General features: G+C 59.2%; 1 protein-coding gene across 2 annotated transcripts; it reads right to left on the bottom strand.

Moving 5' to 3' along the window:
* Positions 1–7,818: 7,818 nt before the first annotated feature.
* Positions 7,819–17,973, bottom strand: TMEM200B (transmembrane protein 200B). 2 transcript variants are annotated; one of them, XM_042793584.1, is made up of 2 exons: positions 17,809–17,973; positions 7,819–9,607 (listed from the first exon to the last, which is right to left on the bottom strand). In XM_042793584.1, exon 2 carries the CDS (start codon positions 9,582–9,584, stop codon positions 8,265–8,267), a length of 1,320 nt encoding a protein of 439 aa, XP_042649518.1. In that variant the 5' UTR covers positions 9,585–9,607; positions 17,809–17,973; the 3' UTR covers positions 7,819–8,264. The 2 variants fall into 2 exon arrangements, with proteins under 2 accessions (XP_042649518.1, XP_042649519.1); XM_042793585.1 differs by lacking the exon at positions 17,809–17,973 and adding an exon at positions 17,148–17,250.
* Between the last annotated feature and the right edge of the window lie 2,382 nt (positions 17,974–20,355).

The following is a 20,355-nucleotide window of genomic DNA, read 5'->3' as shown; positions in this document are numbered from 1 at the left end:
ATCACGTTATTTCCCCAAGCCACCACGGGCTGTTGCACAGGGCTGGGGCAGCCCCGGGCTCCTCACTTTAGGGTCAGGGTGTCCCCCAAGCACGGCAAAACTCACTTTAAATATCCCGGACCCGAGGAGCTGGAGCTTGCAGAGGTCCAGGCTCCTTTAGACAAGGTGCTGGTGTGATGAGCCACAGCCGGGCACGAACCGCAGCTCAAAACTGGCCAAGAAATGAGCTTAATGGCTCTGCTCAGCAGCACTTTGGGGTGTCAGTCCCGCAACTCAGCAGCCAAACCATCACCTGCCCCTTCTATGAATTATTTAAGAGCACCCAGGGAGCAGCACCAAGCTCTGCCTGGCTCCCAGGAGCTGCCCCGCAGCTGAGGTGGGTCCCAGCCCGGCCCCACATCGGGCGATACTGGGGGGGGGCCGTCACTTACTGGGGAGTGCTGGACTCCAGCAGTGTGTCCTGGCAGCAAAACCATCAGCCTTGGGAGCCCCACACCAGGGCAGCCCTATGGCGAGGGGACGCTGAGCTGATGCCCACCCCTGTGTGTGTGTGTCCCCCCCCCCCCCCCCAGGGGGTCCCAGCCTGTCCCCTCCCCATCGGTGGCACCGAGGACCCGGTCCCATGCGCCCAAGCCACGGTGCTCTGCCAGGCAGGGCCACTGCCATCGCTGGTGTGAGGGCACCCACGGCACAGGGGACGTTGAAGCCCCATCTCAAACGCCTGGGTGAAATTTGCCCCCAGCTTGTTTCCCCAGGGGACAAGCACAAGGACAGCAAACACCGACCACTGCCGCTCTGCCACCGCGCCCTGGGGCTGGCAACCACGAGACCACCACGATCCAAAAGGCTTCTCCTTAAAGCTCACCCCTCTTAAAGCCTCGCCCAGGGTGGGTGTCCCAAGCACAGGATTCCTTTACTACCCCCCTTCACAGCCAGAGTGTGTGTGTGGGGGTCACTATTGCTTCCCTTTAGCTCCGTGCCTCAGTTTCCCCCTCAAAACTACAAAATCTGCCAAGCCCAGAGCTGCGTGGCAGTTCGCCTGGCTACAAGCAAGGGAAAATATTAGGTAAACAAACACCATGGCAATCTAGAGAGATGCAAATAAATAAGTTTAAAAAAAAAAAACCAAACAAACAACCCAACAAATCCCCTGTCTCAAAACCAGCAGAAGGCAGCAGCAGCCCGCAGGGTCGTGGGGGGCTGAGCCCGGGCTCCTGGGTGGCCCCACACCAGCTCCAGCCCCCAGACCCCACACTGAAGGCAACAGCTCCGTCTTGGAGGTCCCATCCTTTGGGAAGGAGCCACGAAAAAACAATTCCCTTTGTCATCCTTCCCCATCCCTGGTCCTTCCTCGGGTTTCCACCCTGGAGCTGGACCCGGGACCCGGAGGAGCAGCCGTCACGCCGGGAGGAGAAAGTTCCCATTCAAACCCCAGTTTGTTCCAGCCCAGGCTATTTTTAGGTCGTTGCTCTCGTTTCGGGGGCTCAGGCAGCCAGTCGTGTTCCTGGCGGGTCAGCGTGCTGCCCCGGGGTCAGGGCTGCTCCCAGGGCCCCGAGGGGAATTGCTGCGGGAGCCAGGAGAGCAGTTGGGGTCGACTCTGTCACCTGCAGATGGGAGAGCCCGAGGTGGGTTGGGGTCTGGGAAAAACGGGGTTGGAAAGGGGGAATTGCATTTGCAACGGGCCAGGTAGGACAGACCAGGCTCAGCTCTGAGCTCCATAACTGGGGAAACTGAGGCACGGGGGGGGGGGGGGGGGGAGGGGAACGGACGGAAATCAAAGCCAGAGGCAGGGAGTGACCTCCTGTCCTGCAGCAGCCGGGTCGGTGGCACAGGGTTCATGCCCACTTTGTCCCTGTCCCTCTGGGATAAGCACCGCTGCAGGACACCTGCAGGTCTGGGGACATCAGCCCCAGCAGCTCTTCACTCCCACCCTGGCTCTAAGGGGTCAATGCTCCCCCAGGAGCCACCCCCCAAGGTGGTTTGGGGGAGCAGAGCATCCCCATTGCTCCACAGAGCACCTGGGAGATTGGAAAACCGAACCAACAGCGGGATTATACCCAAGTGCACACCAGCACAGCCGCACCGCTGACCTGAAGCCGCATCCCTCCAGCCCGCTCCATCATCCCCACCACCTCACCTCCCCCTCCCAAACCCGGGGACACGGCAGCTCCCCGGCCAAAGCCCGTTCCCTGCCCGCTGTGGGACACCGAGGCTGGTCCAGGAGTCCCCAGGGAGCCACACGGGGGGACGTTGGGATGTTCCCCACCCGCCGCTGTGGCAATACAATGTCAAGGCACCAGCCTTCCCTTGCTGCTCCCCAACACGCACATCCTACCAAGCTTCCTGGGGTGAGGATGGATTCCCAAAGCCCAAATTCCCCGCCCTTCAATGCCCCAAGCCCCAGTGAGCCCCTCGCATGCCAGACATACCACATTATCTATGCATCCTTTCCTTCCCCTGGTTTGCCCCCAGCATGGGCAGCATTTCCTGATGGGCTTCAAGCCAAAGCCACGAGGATTTGGGCTCCGGTGCTCGGCTGCCGGGGCAGCACACATCACACATCACACGGTTGCTGATGGGGGACTCTGGCTTTGGAGCTCGGCTCACCCTGTTCCACCCAGAACCAGCCCCAGGGTGGGGGAATCAGCTCTTTCCTGCACCAGGAGAAATGTGCAGGGCCTGAGGTGCCAGTGACTCTGTGACGGACACCCCCAACCCCCGCCAAGCGCCTAAAAATAAAGAAAAACAAATAAAATCAAGCAACTACCCCCAAACCCACCCCAGCTCCAGCCCCGTCCTTGAGTGCTGGGAAGCACCAAGACCCTTGGCTCAGCAATGCAGAGAGGCATTTTGCCTCACACTTCCTTCCCTTTTCTTAAATAAAGCACCCAAAAGCAGCACCCTATACGCCACACCAAAAGGTCACAAGGATTTGTAGCACAGGTGGGCACATCCACGCCCCATCACCTCCACTTAGGGGTCCTCACCTTTAAATATAAGGCGCAAAGCGCCGCACTACTGCTCGCCACAGGTCACAGTGGCCCCAGCCTCAGCCCCGTCATGGAAAGCCCTGACACTTCATCCTCCCAGTGCCTGGGGAAGGAGATTTATAGCAGAGAGCACTTGCCCTAAGTAACACACCAACATTTGCATTCCCTGGTTGCACCACGAGTGCGCAGCCCCTCACAGAGTGCTTCCCTTCGCAGGGACTTTAAAACCCTAAGGAAGGACTTACCAGTCAAACAGCCCCGTGGCTGCGGCCTCCCTCACTGTGGAGAGAGGAGGAGGAAGGAGAAGGGGGATGAAGAAGGGCTGCAAACCAGCCCGAGGGCTGGCAGCTTGGTGGGACCGGGTGGGTTGAGCAGCATCAGGTGTGGGGTGGGAGTGAGCATCCCCCAGCTGCGGCTGATCCTGCCGAGCGCGGCCGCAGCCGGCTGAGCTGGGGGGTTTGGGTCTGGATCCTTTGCAATTGGGATCGGCTGCTTTGTGGCGTGGCTGCTCCAGCCCTTCTCCCTCCATCCCCCTCTTTTTGCTCCTTTGGGGGGGATGTTTCTTGGTTCAGCTCTGACCCCCTGCACAGTCCTTAGCTCCAGCTCCACGTATGTGACCTGTTAAGGAGGTGGTTGAAGGTCTGTTATTAACCCCCCCACCCCCTCCCCTGGGGATAGAAGTGTCCCAGCAGCAAACCTGGAGCCCCCCCAGCACTGGCTGGGGCAGCCCGGGGCATGGGAGACCCTTTTAGAGTCACTGAGGGGGGGTCTGCACCCTCCCCAGGGCATCACTCCCCCGCACAGCCTACAGCAGCAGTTTCTCTCTACCCATTGTCCACATTTTGTCCATTTTTGGCCCAACCTACATCTGTCCCATAGCCGTGCCCCAGCCTAGAGGTCCCTTGGTGATGTGGGACTAATTGCAATGGGCGGGGCCTCTCCTGCCTCCGTCTTCTACCGTGGTGGCCCAAGGGACACCCATGGTCACTCCTGGGCAGCCTGGACGTGTCAGCATTGGGGACAACCCCACTATTTTCTGTTGCTGGTGTTTCTGGCGAAATCCCCCTTCTCTTGGTAGGAATCTCCTCCTGCCCCAGGCACCTCCTGGGGTGGGGATACTCTGGTGGTTGATAACGGCTGGATGTTTAATCTAGTTTCTAGAGCCGGTTCCTGGGCAGGATGAGAAGGCACCATCCAGTATCACTCTTCACAAGCCGCACACCACGAGATCTCCAATGTTTCCAGGATGGTTCAACTTCACAGCTCTGCAGCCGAGTGGGGTCAACAGAGGGATCCAGGGTTTGGTTGTTTTTTTTTTTTACTTTATTTAAAAATTTTTGGTTTTAACCCAGCTCCATTCCTGTCCAGTTTTCTTCCCAGCACACTATGGGAGCAGCATGGGGGTGAGAGCATCCACAGCACCCATCCATTGAAACCAGCACTGTTAAAATCCCACCAACTCTTGAAACCATGTCCACAGGCAAAACTGCAGGTGAGGGATGTGCAGATGATGCTCTCCCCAGAGAGAACACGGGTCTTCTCACCCCACTGGATTAATTAATAAAGCAGCTTTGCATTTTGAAACGATCCCTACGTGGCTCAGAAATGTCTCCCCAGAGGATGCTGCTGAGTTGGGAAGGAGGAGGATGCTGGAGTGGCTGCGTGGTCCAGGCAGGAGGCATTGCAGGCAGGTTCCCCTCTCATCCCCCATCATTTGCCACGCTGGGTTGAAGCCACTTCCCAAGGCTGGTCTGAGCTCCAGCCAGAAAATGAAGCAGGAAAATTAAAACAAAAGTCCCCAGCCCTAAGGCAGCTCCTGGTGCAGCTCCTTGCAGCATTTTGGGCTCTGATTCCTTGCTGCCACTTTCCGAAGTGTGGCTCAGGGCCCGGCGTTAGCTCTGGCTGCAGCTGGTTAAGCCCGAATGAAAAGTTATTTCCAGCTAAAAACAATCTCCTGGCACATCCTCTGGGATGCTGCTTCGGGCAGACCCCGCCGGTGACTTCTGTTGTTGCTGTTTATTGCATTGAACCAGTGCCTAAATAATTTTGAGATTAAGCAGCCAAATAAATAGCTGAGCTGTGGGCTGGTCTCGCTCCCAGCAAAACCTCGGGGATGCTACTGACTCCCAAACCGCAGCCGGCGGCCCCAGCTCTGCTTCCCTGCAAAGGGCGATGCTGGTACCCAACCTCTTTGGGAGAGCTTGCATCAGTAACAGAGACAGCCTTTTCTTGTAAAGCAAGAAAAAAAAAAAAAAAAAAACCAACAAAAAAACACTGCAGGGGTGTGGGGGAAGCTTAGGGGTTGCTTGTTGGGAAAGGAGGGGTTCAGCAGCCCCAGACTCGGAGGGGGTTTCGTATGGGGCAGGCTGGGAGCAGGTGGAAAGGCACGGGGAAGGTGGAGATGGGGACAGATCTGCTCTAGGCAACAGGGCACGAAGCAGATATTGCTCCTGTTTGAAAGGCAAAATAGAAATAAAAATGAAAGAATAATAATAAAAATTGAAACACAGCATGCTGAGTTTTCAAAGGGAGGGGAAAAATAAAAAAGTTATGGAAACCCTGACTTTTCTAAAATGAGCACGGAGCAGTTTTGTTTCTTGCAGGCTTTAATCTGCCATTCCCCAGTCCTGGTGCCAATGTGGGGTGATGTGGAAGGAGCTGAAAGCCAAGTGAGAGACAGCAGCATCGCCAGCACGTCGCTCCTGCAGCCCCATTCCCTGACCCCAACCCCATGGGGTGACAAAAATGGGTGACAGGAGCCCTTGGCCAGGGATGGTTCCCCTCTGCCCAGCCCCAGCCCTTGGCCAGGGGGACGTAAGTCTCCAAGCTGCTAGGAACACTTGTGCTGGGAATGTATTTTTGCCAGAAAAGGCAGTTTCCAAGCCATTCTGCAGGGATGTTTTGGTCTGCAGAAGGATGTTGTCCCAGAGGTTTGCAAGGTCCAAGGCTCGGTGCTCACTTCAGACCAGGGAGAGGGAGAAGCAGAGACAGGAATGAATTAAAAAAAAAAAGAAAAACAAAACCAAAAACCCAAACAAAACATTTCATACAGATAAAACATATTTCAGCCATTTACACACACCACGGTGGGATCCCGTCTAAGATGCAACGTCACATTTTGAAGCCTCCTGGGTCACCAGGGAGCAGAACCATCCTCACCCCCTCGCTTCTATCCATCCTTCGACACCCCCCGGCACCCCGGGGCTCCGCCTGCCCCAGCGCTGGGGGGAGCGGGGCGGACTGGGATGAGCCCCCAGCACCAGCAGACACGGCTGCTGCGGGTGGACTGGGAGTTTCTGGCTGGAGAACAGGATCAGGGTGGGCCTTGGGCGCCTGGCAAGATGCTGGTTCCGGGTGCTTCAGTAAAGCAGAGCTGCTGCTGCTGCAAAAATTCCTCCTCTGCTTTTTGGTAGGGTAAATCTCCCCGGACATGGGGGAAAAGAAGCAGGAAAAGAGAAAAAAGATGGTTTGGGAAGACGCAGCCGTCTGCCCAAGTGGTGCCCCTCCATCCCCGGGGGGGCCTGTGGGGATGCTCCCACCTCGGTGCCCTCAGTTGGTGCTTCAGCCCCCACCCCAGGCTTCCACCAGAGCCAGGGATGGACTTGGTGTTAAAAAAAGGGGGTTTTATTGGGACAAGGTCCAACCCTGGTGTTGTGCCTCCAAGGGTGAAGGGAGGACACCCCAGCAAAGGTTTGTCCCTGCGTTCGCATGAGCTAGTGGCACAGCTGGGATGCTCCAGCTGCTGCCTTAAAAATACAAAGGTGAAGGATATTCCTCCAGTTCCTATTTATTTTAACCAGGCTCTATCATTGCTGCCTCATGGCCGTGCCATGCCTGGTGGGACCTGACACCCCCCTGTCCCCCCAAGCCCTCCTGGGTTCCCAGGGGACATCGGAGGGACGCCGCAGCCATATGCTGGGGGGAATCAACAGCAACCAGGGCTGAGCACCAAAGCAGTGACCAGCCCACACCTTCCCCAGGGGCCATCATGGCAAAGGCCCTGGGAAAGGACCTGAAAAGAAATGCCAGAGAAAAATTGCTCATCTGCAAGAAAATGAGCAGCCAACATTTCCCTTCTCCCGGCTGCTGAGCCTGGAGCCATCTCCTGACATGGGATGTGAGCTGCATCCCGCAGCAGATCTGCGCCCAACACAGTGAATCCTGTTTCTCTACTTCATTTTTCATTTTATCCACATTTTCCTACTGCATTTTTCTGCTATGACCTTTTTTTTTGGAGGGTTTTGTTTCTGTGCTACCTTCTCCCCAGGGGTTGCACCACCCCAGCACCAAGGCTGGCTCTCTGGCCTCACCTCATGCAGCTCCTGTTCTGCATCCTAAAAGCACCAAATAACACAACAGCACCCAACAGGGCCTGGCAAAACCAGCACCAACCCTCACCCCTACCTCTCTGCCCCATCACGTCCCTCCTCCCACTACCCATATCCTTCACCCCACCAGAAAACAGCACAAATAAACCCCGACCCACAGACAGGCTTTGGGAACCGCTGCACCCCAGTGACTCCAGTTTAATTTCGTGGCTGCCCGGATAGCAGGAGGGTGGGCAGCAGCACCTCGCTCGCTGCCTGCAGCTCCCCTTGGCACCTCTTGCATCACTACTCTGCAAAAAAAAAAAAAAAAACAACCCCCAAACCTTGAGCTTATCACCTTACCCTGCAAATATTCAGCAGCTGGTTATAGAGCTCTCTCCAGCTGAGCCTGGGTGGGGGCAGCAAGGGGCTCCGAGACCCTCGGGGACCGGCTGCCGCGGGCACGCTGCCCACCCCGAGCATCTCGCAGGGAAGACGACGAGGCAAGGTGGGACCACAAGGCATCAAGATAATATTTAATAGCCCCATCGGGCTTACGTGCTCTGGTCAAGCGAATTTTCTGGTGGGTTGAGGCTGGGCAAAGGGACACCACCCCTCAAAACATCCCCACAACCCTGCTGAAATAAAGTGCTGCGGGGGGCTGGTGGGGCTTCACCCATCCCCACATCCCCATCCCCCAGTTTGTGTTGGGTCTCAAAGCCAGGGCTCCTCTGGAAAAGCCACCAGGAGAAGGGCTTGTACGGCCAAGAGCATCCACTGAGAGAGGACATCCCACCCCGGGTGAGTCCTTCCCAAGGAGCAGCAGGTCAGGACCCTCCCTCTTGGCATCCACTTAAAAACGCCATCCCCAAACCCCTCCTGGACGTGGGGTTTCGGGCTTGCTGGTGGGTGCTGGGGGTCAGGACGAGGGACTGTGACGTTACGGTCCCCAAAGGTGTTGGGGATGTCAGACCTGCGCGCCTCGCTCCATCCCCACCACCCAGGAGCTGGGTCGGGGCTCGCCCCGGCTCGGGGGCTCGTTGGGGTCCAGCAGCCGGTCTGAGGACTCGCCAGTACTTCCCAGTTTGGCGTAACCCACCAGGCTGATGTGATCCAGCCGGGGCCAGCTCCGGTTCTTACGGTCCTTGATGGGGGCCACCAGCAGCACCCCCGGCCGGCCGAGGTCCAGGGACTTGGAGTGTCCTGGGGTGTGGAGCTGCACGTTGGGGCCGAGCTCCGCTGCCGCCGGCTCCACGCCGGGGCAGCCGCCCTCCACGGCGATGATGATGTGGCCACCACCACCATCACCACCACCCCCACGGCCCTGGCCACGGGGCGCGATGCTGCTGCCGTCGGAGAGCGGAGCCCGGGAGAGCCGTGGTGGTGCTTCAGGGAGGGGTTCGGTGGGGCCCCCCTCCACCCTCTCGCCGGCCCCCCGTGCCGCCGCATCCAGCAAGCGGTTGTTGAGCTTGATGACGGGCAGCGCCAAGGCGCCGACGGCCGAGGAGAGGAGGGACTCGGCTCCAGCGCGGCGGGGGAGGCTGAGGTTGGCCTCGGCGGAGGCACCGGAGCGGAGGCTGAGGAGGGAGGTGGCGGGGGATGCTGCTGGGTGCTGGAGGAACTCCGCCGTGGTCTGGAGCCTGTTGGGGCCGTAGCAGTCGGACCACTTGCTGCCGGGGCTGGGGCAGGGGTGGCAGGAGAGATCCACCTGGTAGCAGCCCTCCACGCACTCGGCGTTGGCCTTGGGGACGGGCTGGCTGTCCCCGTGCTGGCAGCGCCCGTCCTCGGGGCCGGCCCCCTCAGGGACACCCGCCGCCGCGCAGTAGAGCCCCTTCTCCATCAGCCTGCGGGTCTCCATGTCCCTGTTCTCGTACAGCATGGTGTTGGCACAGATGAAGATGAAGAGCCCGATGCCCATGATGACGGGGCCGATCAGCTTGAGCTTCTCACTGTGGGGAACGTGGCGGCCGGCGGCCACCTCCCTCCTCATGTCCCCTGCGATGCTGGCATTCCCCACGCTGGCCCCGGTGCCCCCGGGTCCCCGGTGGGGCCAGTAGCCCACCACGGCGATGGTCATGCCCACCAGGACCACCGAGATGCCCACCATGACGAAGGCCCCCGATGGCGAGCGCATGCGGAGCTGCCCTTTCACCGAAACCTCCGGCGGTGACTTGTGCCGCAGCCTGCGGCCCCGGCGCCGCGGCGGGGCGGGGGGCACTGGCGGCTTCGTCCCCCCCGCCTCCGGCTCCCGCATGGGTCCGTTGGTTTCAGCGCTTTTGGCAGTCATCGTCTCCGGCTTGGCCACTCCTCCTGTGGGATGGGGAGGGGAAAAAAGGTGAGGAGGCATCACTGGGGGGCTGCAGGTCTGGGATACTGGGAGCATGGGGATGGCAGGAGCACGGGGATACTGGGAACATAGAATCATAGACTCACAGACTGGTTTGGGTTGGAAAGGACCTCAAAGATCATCCAGTGCCCCCCCCTGCCCCGGGCAGGGCCCCCTTCCCCCAGCCCAGGGGGCTCCCAGCCCCGTCCAACCTGGCCTTGAACCCTTCCAGGGAGGGGGCAGCCACAGCTGCTCTGGGCACCCTGGGCCAGTGCCTCACCCCCCGCACAGGGAAGGATTTCTGCCTTAGAGCTCATCTAAATCTGACCTTTTTCAGTGCAAAACCGTCCCCCCTCGTCCCACCCCCACCCCCTGATCCAGAGTCCCTCCCCACCTCTCCTGTCCCCCCTTTAAGCCCCGGGAGGCCGCTCGAAGGTCCCCCCGGAGCCTTCTCTTCTCCAGGCTGAACCCCCCCAACTCTCTCAGCCCGGCCCCCCAGGGGAGCTGCTCCAGCCCCCCCAGCATCTCCGTGGCCTCCTCTGGCCCCGCTTGAGCAGCTCCGTGTCCTTCTGCTGTTGGGGGCCCCCGAGCTGGCCCCAGCACTGCAGGGGGGTCTCCCCAGAGCGGAGCAGAGGGGGACAATCCCCCCCCTGGCCCTGCTGCCCCCCCTGCTCTGGCTGCAGCCCAGGGCACGGGTGGGTTCTGGGCTGTGAGCGCACGGGGCTGCCTCACGGGCAGTTTTCCCCCCACCAGCCCCCCCAGTCCCTCTCCTTGGGGCTGCTCTCCAGCCACCCCTCGCCCAGCCGGGGTTTGTGCTGGGGATTGCCCCGACCCACGGGCAGGACCTTGCCCTTGGCCTTGTTGAACCCCAGGAGGTTTGCACAGTCCCCCCTCTCCAGCCTGCCCCGGTCCCTCTGGATGCCATCCCTGCCCCCAGCGTGTCCCCCCACCACACAGCTCGGGGTCGTGGCTGAACTTGCTGAGGGTGCAGCCACCCCACTGGCCCTGTCACTGACAAAGACGTTGAAAAACGCTGGGCCCAACCCTGACCCCTGAGGAACGGCGCTTGTCACTGCTCTCCACTTGGACATCGAGCTGCTGACAAGTCTTTTGTGACCATGGAGCCAACGGGGAGCAGAGGGGCACTGGGAGCAGGGGGATGCCAGGAGCATGGGGGGCACGGGAACACCAGGAACACGGGGATGCCAGGAGCACAGGGGACACAGCCCGCAGGCTGCAGCACGTCAAGGACCAGCAGCTTTGCTTTCCTCCCTCGCCTGCCTTTCCTCTGGTCACTTCTCTCTCCTCACTCGAGAGCAGGGGCAGGGCTACCGAACTCCCTCCAGCCGCGCTGCCAAACCCTCAGAACTCCCATCCCCAGAGCCCCTGGGCTGCGCAGGGCAGCGAGGATGGCCAGGACCCCGCTGTGCCACAGCTAAATCGCTGGCATCGGGGGGCCCAAACGACCTGTCCTGGGTCACCAAGTCCCACTAAACCTCCAGAAAGTGCCACCAGCCAGCTCAGCTTGACAGCCGCGAGGGAAGGGGCCATTTATTTGCCCTTTGGGGAAACTGAGGCACGACTGCACGTGGAAACGCAAACCAAAGGTCTTGACCAAGCGGCACCGCATAGGGCCCTGCAAGCGATGCAGCTCCCCGGTTTGCTCCACTCACTATCCAAACACGACCTAAAAAGCTAAACCAATGTCCCACCATCCTCGAGCCGCTCATCAGACTCTGGGACCCACTGACCCAGCACCCAGACGGGATTTAGGCCGAATGAGGCATTTTTCACAATCTGCTGCTGTCTCCCGCTCCGGGGGGGAAGCCGACCTGCTCAGTGCATCCACAGGCTCCTGCCCTCGCACACACCAAGATAAAGCTTCACACCCAGGGATTTACGGGCCCCTCCAGAGCGCATGGTATTTCATTTTATCCAGTACCTTGTTTCCTAGATGAGCAAGAAGGTGTCAAAGTCGCTGCCAAAACCAGCTGGTGACCAGCCCGGCAGGGAAGCGTCAGCTGGGCTGGCACCGTCGTGCCACGGGGTAAGTGGTGCCCTGTGATATGGGGGAGCTAAAACGCGCCCCAGACCGACAATATATTAAATAAATAAATAAAATAACCTCCCGTTGACAGGACTCCGTGTCCTCGCAGCCTGGCTGCTGGCTGCTGCGTGCCCAGCGATGCCCGGCAGAGCGGGCGTCCCGGGCAGGACGGCGTGTCCGTGCCCTCCCCACGGCTCCTGGCACCGCCGGCGCTGGTGCGGGCACGCTGCCCGGGCTGCTCCCAAACTGGGGCCCGCCGGCGTGAGCGGGGAGCGCTGCGGGGTGGCCCCCAGCCAAGGGACGCTGCGGGAGGGGGCCCTGCGCCGTGGCATCTTACATCGCAAAAGAAAAGCGTTTGGATAGCCCGGCAGCATCAATAGGATTAATTGCATTTAACAGCAATTAAAAGCCAGAAGGTAAAACCAAGGAGAAGCACCCCGGCATGGGCGGCAGGAGGAGGGCGACCGCTCTAATTTTACTCCCCGAAATGAATGAAGGACCGAGAGCCAGCAGCCAGCATCACCGATGGCAGAAAAAGAAGATACTGAGGTTTTTTTCCCGGTCTTAATCATCTTAAGGTGTTATTAGCATCAGAGGAAAGGAATTAAAGATATGAGTTTCAGGATGACAGCGTGTTCCTGGCACAAAACTGTCAAGCTGTGACAATTTGAAAAGGGGAGATTTAAAGGAAAAAAAATAAAGTCCCAAAGAAAACAACCCAAACCCACAGCCTGCTGCTGAGTGGGGTGTTAAACTTTTCCATGAAACAAGCTGATAATCCTGCATTGCAAAGGGGGAAACACAATAAACCTAATGTGATGTTCACCTTGAATGGGGAAATGAGGTTTTAAATATTTTGCTATTAAAGGGAAACAACCAGGCACTCAAATGCATCCCTAAGACTATAGAGGTTTTTTTGGCTCCAAATGCTCTGATTTAGGTTATGTCCCAGCTTTCTCTAATTATCATCTTAGATACAACCTCTCTTAATTTGATATCAAACCCTTTAAATGCCTTGCTGGCTACTTAGGGATTAAAAAAAATAAGACCCCCTAAACTGCAGGAGCGGAGCAAAACCTGTTTGATACTGGCTGGGGGGGACACACGAGAACCCCCCAGGGCTCATGGCCCCCAAAGTGGCACTGAACACACACACACACACACACCACCCACCTCCTGGTTTTGGCCCTGAGCCTCAGCTGCGCCTCTTTAACCCAATTCCACCATTATCTCCTCTAACCCCCTCGCCGAGCCCCACCCCCCCCCCCAGGACCACGAGCATCCCCCTGGGGCCCAGGCTGCTCGTCCCACACTTCTGTTCTGGATACGGCCCGGGGTTAACCTGAGGGTGCTTAAAAATGGGTGCAGGAGGACGAGAGGGTGCCCAGCCACCCCGCACCCCCGGGATCCAGCCCAGACCCCACTCCCTGCTCCGCTCCCTTTCCCCGGGCACAGGGACGGGCAGATGCCGGGTGATCTGCCCCCAGGCAGGGAATCCCCTTCACCCCCTCCCCAGCCCCCTGCCACCTTTCCTGCCTCTCCCCTTATCTCCTCGCCACCGGATAACTGCCTGCTTTCTGAAGTTGGAACATTTAATTGCTCATCGCCAGGGCTGGTTGTTCCCAGAGTTCAAAACCATTATTTTTATTAATAGAATCCCCAAGGTTATATAAGCTCTTTAAAAAAAAAAAAAATTAAAAGAAAAAAAAAAAAGAAAAAAAAAAAAAACATAAACCCCAGCGTTGCCATCCAATTCTGCAACTCCCAGATGCCGACACTCACGCGAATGGATTAATTCAATGTTGGAGCCGCGACACTAGACACAGCTCAGCCGGAGGGCCGGGGGTCCCGAGGGTGCTGCCAGGACAGGGGGACAGCCCGGTCCCTTGGCGGGGACGGGGGGTGGCTCAGGGCTCCCAGCCACCTCCCTCCAGCCCCGGGGCAGCCGCCGTTCGCCGGACTGACACCTCCAGTTTCGAGGTTTCGATTCCCAGTGGGGAGGAATGACAGTATAGAAATGTAAATGCCGTTAGCATTATCCAGAGAGATGAGGGCTGCTCTGCTGCCTGGTTCAGAGTTAAGCTTCCAATCCCCGCAATAAGCTTGGCATTAATATAAACTCAAATATTTCTCTAATCCCCCCCATCATATTGCTGGCTCCACCTTCCCACCCCAATCCTCTCCCGCCACCTTCACAGACAGACGCTCCTAAAATTTGACACTAAATCCCAACATATCCAAAGCCAGCAGAGCTGGACTGGGGGTAAAGCGGAATTTGGGAAGGGTCCCTCTTGCAGGCAGATCCCCGCATCCCGTGGGTGCCCCAGGGGTGCCACGACCACGCTGCCAGCTTGAGTCTGCAGCGTGCCACTGACTATCAAAAAGCAGATTTGGCCTCAAAATCTCCCTCCAGCCGAAGGATGAGGGGCTGCGCTGATGCCTGGGAGATGCCCAGACATCTCCTGCCGTGCCACCGGGGATGCCAGCCAGCGCCCAGCCAGCTCGGTGATGTGCTGGAGCTGCAAAAACACCCTCTGGAAAAGGGCCAAGTGCAGGCAGCAGTGAGAGCAGCTGCCCCCCCCCTTGCAGTTTTACCCCCCTTGCCAGTTTTCTTTCCAGGACCGTGCTTGGCTCGCACCTGGAAAGGGCTTCGCTGTGGGACGGACTCCACCACGCCAGCAGGGATTTAAACCCCAGCATCTCCCCAGGGAGAGCATTTCCATCGCTGCCACCTGCCCCACTCCAGGCTGCGTTGCCCATCCTCGGAGCATGATCCCATCCTGATCCCATCCCACGCGTCTTCCGCAGGTCACGTCTCCAGAGCATCACCTCGAGGAGCTGCTACTGGGAGCACCCCAAGCTCTAACAAACACTCAAGAAACGCTTGACAAACAGAAAGCACCTCCTCTTTCCTTTTCTTTTCCTAAAATATTGTGACTTTAAAGCTGCTCTCCTGATTTTAGGAATAAACTGATTTTGAAATTTGTGCCGAATCAGCCAGCAAAGCCCACAGCGTGTTTAAAGGCTGCAGTGATGGGTGAGACCCCCCCCAAATCTCCGTGGCACAGCACAGCCCACTCCACCTCGTCCAAGCCCCCGAGGGAGCCCGTGATGCCAAAGCCCGTGGTGGCTGAGCTCCCCCAAACCCCCCCCTCCGCGGGGAAGGGGGACCCAGGCAGCTGAGACTTTTGGGTATGAGGATGCACCGAGCTGCTCTGCGAGGGCCCCCCCCCCCCCGGCTTCCCCACCCCCCGGGGAAGGTACAGAGAATGGTAATGACAGTCTGCGCCGAGATGTGACGCTTAAAAATAACTCCCTTTTTCAGCCTAACCTCCAACGCCGCCCCCGGCACGGGGCAGGGAGGGGATCGTGTGGAGAGCACCCGGCTCCGCTCTCCCCATCTCCCCTCCCACCCCGGAGGATGCTCGGGGTGGTTTGAGGCCCCAAATCCTCCCCTGTGTGCCGCCTTCTCCTTTCCTATCTTTCTCAGTCTGCTTCAGACTTCCCCCCCTTGGCTAACACATTGAAGGTGTCCAGAGAGAAGAAACAAAATAAAAAGCTGCCGGGCGTCTTTCTGGGTCTCTCCCAGCAGGAGAAAACTCTGTCACCATCCCAGTTCCCACCTGCAGCTCCCAGTCCAAAGTTGCAAAGCCTCCTCCAGGCTCTGTCCCAAGGGGTAAAACCTCCCTGCCGTGACCCCAGCACAAACATGTTCCCAACGAAGTGACAAAATCTGTCTCTCCAGCTTCAGCTTTGGCTGGGGACACCTGTTAATCAATCACAATTAATTACATTCCCTCATAGAATCTTCCACATTAGCCCAGGAATGCGAATTGTCACGGTGTGGGAAAGATCATCCCCCTTTCCAGCGGGAATCACATTCTGGTCCTGGGCTGGGGGGTCTCATGCCTATTTTTAACTGGGCTTGTGATAGATTTTCACCTTTGCTGCAGCACGGAGGACCCCAGGCGTGACCACCCTCTGCCCATCACCCAAAGGTGACAGCTCATCAGTCTGAAACATCCCTCGATTCCCTCTCCGCAGCAGCCGAGACCTCAATTTCCCAAGCGAAGGACGGGATGGACGAGATGTTAACACACAACCACCTCCACAACGCGCTTGCTGATGGAGACACCAGCTCCACGCCTGGCCGAGACGTGGAGAAACATCTTGCTGGCTTTCCATCTTCAGGTCGCACGTCCCAGACAGCAGCCAGGAGCCACCGGGGCCACCACTGTCCCTTGGGACGCGATCCAGGACAGCAGGCTACGGGGAAAGGTGGTGCTGGGGTGATCTGGGGACACAGACGGGTTTGTCCCTTCGCTTTCCACCCCGCGCTTGAGGGGCTCCACCGGGCGAGAAGGTCCCGATGGGCAAATGGGATGCAGCAACACCTGGGAGCGAGGAGAGCCACCAGTGCCACCAGTAGCTCCAGCTCCATTCACCTTGACTTCTCCAAAGTCCTCCCTGCTCCCAAAACGGGGCCATCCGCTAAACTCCTCTCTACCCCTCAGGCAAAGAAAGTGTGCGAAAACATCCAACTGATTACTAATTACAAGAGCTTGCCTTACCCAGATTTGCTCTGCTAATTAGACTAATCTCTACGGCTGGGAAATGAGCCGCAGCCACCCATAGCGAGGAGATCACGCAAGTTGGATGGATGCTTAACTCATGTCAGACCCCTGCGAAGGGGATCATAATTCCGGGCTGCTTCTGACAGGCCATTGTTTAAGGAGACAATAGAAATGCCGGCAAATTCTGTGTTTCTCCTCCAAGCTGATGCCGAAATCGGGACATCTGCATTGCTCAACTTTTTTTGATATGAACCAGATGCAAATAATTAATAAATCCAAATTCAAGATAATGCAGGCATCTAAATTTAAACAGAGCGTATTTCTAATGGCAGCTTTTTGCTTGCTTGGAGGAGGAGGAGGAGGAGGAGTGGGGAGCTCAGGGGGATTTCCTGGGAGAATTCCTGCCTCTGGGAAGCGGTGCAGGGTGACAGGGCACCCGGGGATGCAGGCTACGGCCGAGCACCTTGCAAATCCTCACGGCCAAGAGAAAAGGAAGGAGGGAAAAAAACCAACCCGTAGGCTGGGATTTCCAGGGAATTAGGACCAAACTCTTTCTGAATTTGGCACCTTCCCTGCTGCTCCTTTGAAAAATCCCTGCCAGCGTGGAGGGAGGGAGGGAGGGGATGGGACTCGGGGGGCTGCCAAGTCCTCCCTGCTCCCAGGCACGGCCCAAGTTATCCGGCGGGTACAAACACACAGAAGCCATCTCCTCCCACCCCAGGGACCCACGGCCCACTCTGCCTGCAAGCAGTGAAGTTCCCGGCCGTATTCCCAGCTGGGATTACTTTTGCCTCCAGCAATTTAAACCTCCCATCATCTCCCCTACTCCTTACTCTGCGAAATGCACCCCCGCCCCCCCCGGCCCCCATCTCCCCGATTTCACGAACAGGAATCAAAACCCACCTGGAAGCGCGATGGGAGCCGTGGGTCTGGCTGTGGTCGTTCCCACCCCCCCTCCAAGCTGCAAAGCTGAGCCCCTTGTGCTGAAAGTCCCTCCCCGGTCCCAAACTCCAGGAGCTCCCGGGATAATTTCCACCCACTTCTCTTCTCTCGAGTGTCTACATCAAATCCTGCGTGGGGATTAGCTGCGCGACCGCTCCTCGCCTCAACCCCCTGCGAGGAGACTCGGGGAACTGCAAAAAGTGCTGGGATTTGGGTACTACAGCCGGCTGCTTCCCAGGTCCCGGTTTCTGGCCGTGCGAGGGGGTGGCGTGTCCGTGCGTGGGCTTGCACACGAGTGTGCGTGCCCGGCTGTGCAGGCCCGCGTGTCAGCGTGTGCGTGTGTGCCGGGCTGCAGGCGTGTGCCCGCGTCTGGTGCGCCCACGCACGCGTGTCCCCGGTGCCTGCGGGCGCATGGCTGTGGCCGTGGGTCCCCCCCGTGGCCGTGGGTGCCCGCTGTGCATCCTGTGTCCCCGGGGTTGATGTGAGTGTGTCCGGCCGGTGTCGTCTCCGTGTGTACCCGCGTGGGTATCCCACCCGCCGGTGCCCACCCCCACGAACATCCCCCCCATCCCCGGGGCTGTGCTCCCCTCCCCGCCACACCCCCCCCCCGTCCCTCACTCACCGCCTCCCGCCGGGGCCGGGGCCGGGGCCGGGGCCGCTCCCCCGGGGGGTGGCGGGCGCTGGGCTCCGCCGCCGCGGCCGGGGCCATGGAGCAGCGGGGGGCGACCGGCAACCGGCTCCCAGCTCGCCCTCGCCGCCGCCGGGACGTCTGGGGTGGGGTGGGGTGGGGGGGGACTCGGGTGGGGGGGGGGCGGCGGGTTCCGCCCGGGTCCCCGCCCCGCCCGGCCCCGGCCGCGGCCCCGCGGGGGGGCGGAGCGCGGGGATGGCGGGGAGTGGGGGGGGGGGGGACACACACGGGACACGGGAGCGGAGTCCGTCGTCGTCGTCCCCACCCCCCCCCCCCGTGGGGTTACGGGCTCCGGCGGGGCCGGCAGCCGGTCCCCGGCCGTGGGAAAGTTGCGATCGTTTTGCGGGGATCGCGGGGGATTTTCCTGCCTCCGAGCGGGGCCGGAGCCCGGCCGGGCCCCGGGGAGCGGCGGGGAGGAGGGCGGGCAGCCCCCCGGCCCGGCTGCTTCCCCCGCCTCTCCCCGGTCCCCTCTCTGCCTTGCCCAGCGGCACCCCCTGCGCAGGATGGGACCCCCCCCACTACCGGAGCCCAGAGAAGACCCTTCTCCCGCTCCCACGGCACAGACCCCCCCCAGCCCCACCCGTGGCCTGAGATGCACCAACAGATCCCATTTCTCCCAGCCAGGCCAGCCTGCGCTGGGACTGGGGTTGCGGTGGTTTCCCCCTTCCAGCTGTGAGCGCACAGGGAGTTCGGCAGTTGGGATAAAAGCATCACCCCAAGTTAACTGGGGAGGCAGAAACGTTTGATGCAGCCCCCCCTCCCCCGCCCCCCCCCCCCCCAGCCGGTGATTAAAGGAGGTTCCAGGGGCACTTTCTGCTCCAGGCAGGCAGGAAGAGCAGAGCTGCTGCAAGGAGCTGGCTCTGCGTGAGATGCTTTGCTTTTCTTCCCCTGAACTTGCTGGAGACACACACAGAGCTCTCCATCAGCCCCAAGGATCATGGCACTGCACCCCTGCATCTCCATCCCCACATCTCCATCCCCGCATCCCCATCCCCGCATCCCCATCCCCACATCTCCATCCCCACATCCCCATCCCCACATCCCCATCCCTGCAGGGCAGCGAGCAGCGTCCCACAGCTGTAACTGGCGCTGACCCATCGCGAAACACTGAAACAGCTGATCCCAGCTTTCACCAACATATTCACGCACCAACACCCCCACACAACGCACTGGTAAGTGCTGAGGAGATTCGGCCCTGTTACATCCTCGAGCCACTGATGGTTTGCAGGCAGAAAGGCTGTTTATCAGCCTTTAATTAAAAATGTACTGAGCTTGCATTCCTACTCTTCCCCATAGTTGTGGTAAACTGAAGAGCATCAAACCAGACCCCTGCTCTCCCCAGGGAGCCACAAAACCCAACTCTGTAATTCCCCACATGACTTTGCCACCCCATGGTCTGTAAGCAGATGCAGAATCCAGCCGGCCCGCTCTATGGCAGGGAGCACTGCCCAGGAAAGATTTTTAGGTGTAAAACTCAGAAATGATGCGCAGGATGTCGGGTTCCTCACCTGTCTCTGGCAGGGGAGCATCATCCAGTGAGTCAATGATGAGAGAAATAAAATCCCCACTTCTGGGTTATGTTGTGGAGATGCTGCGGGGGGTCGTCTTCCCCCGACCCCCTGCCAGGCTCAGTTAAAGCAGCGTTTGGGAAACTTTGGAGCTTCTTGAGCGGTGACCACTGGGGAAGGTGAAGGATTATAGATGTGGGTTCAAGGTTCCAGCTGCACTGCTGGACCAGAGCGGTGCCTCGCTCATCCTGGCCACCCCGGCAAGATGACAGACACAACTGCCCAGGCAGGAACAATATCTGACTTTGGCTTTTCACGCTGTTCAAGCAACACGTTCAAGGTCTCCCTTCGCTACCACTGGAGACCATCTGGGCACTCCATGATCCAGAAGAAATTAATGCTTTTGAACAAAATTTGATTCCTATTCAGAGGCTGTACCTGTGCCAGGCGGAGCCGGCCAAAGAGCCGGAGGGGGAAGCAGCAAGAGCTCAGCGCCGGCGGGTTTAGGAGCGAGGGTCAGCGCTCTCGGCAGCGCGGGCAGGGAGGGGAGCTGGCAGCACGGAGCTGGCAGAGGGCTGTCGTGCTCAAGGCACTGCCCATCCCTACGCAGGAGATGGCTCAAAAGCAGTTTTCTGTTTGCAGATCACCCAGTGATGCCCCGAGCGGGTTGGTCTCCCTGTGGGTCTACCGCTAACGTGGTAAAAGATGCCTCCAGGGGTTAAAGCTGGACTGTGCAGGGGAAAAGCTCCTGCAGAGGAGGAAGAGCTCAGCCTGGCTCTTCCACTCTTCCTGCAGTACTCAGCTCCCCGAGGGGGAGGTGGATGTCAGACTTGCCTGTGTCCTTGCAGGCAGTAGGATCACCTCTGGAGGAGCAGAGAGGTGAAGAGGAGAAAAGAGCCCACTGGGGACAAAAGTGACAGCAGGAGAGAGAGGAAGGGGGTCAGGGAGGAGGCTCTGGAGCAGAGATCGTGGC

This window comes from Tyto alba, unplaced genomic scaffold, assembly GCF_018691265.1.
Source record: "Tyto alba isolate M040663 unplaced genomic scaffold, T.alba_DEE_v4.0 Super-Scaffold_20, whole genome shotgun sequence".
Lineage (NCBI taxonomy): Eukaryota > Metazoa > Chordata > Aves > Strigiformes > Tytonidae > Tyto > Tyto alba.
Note: the sequence above shows the minus strand (reverse complement) of the source record. Positions and strands in the feature narration are given on the sequence as shown.

What these genes read in the sequence shown, in the direction of transcription:
- TMEM200B (XM_042793584.1), bottom strand. Translation starts at nt 9,584, where the DNA reads ATGACTGCCAAAAGCGCTGAAACCAACGGACCCATGCGGGAGCCGGAG.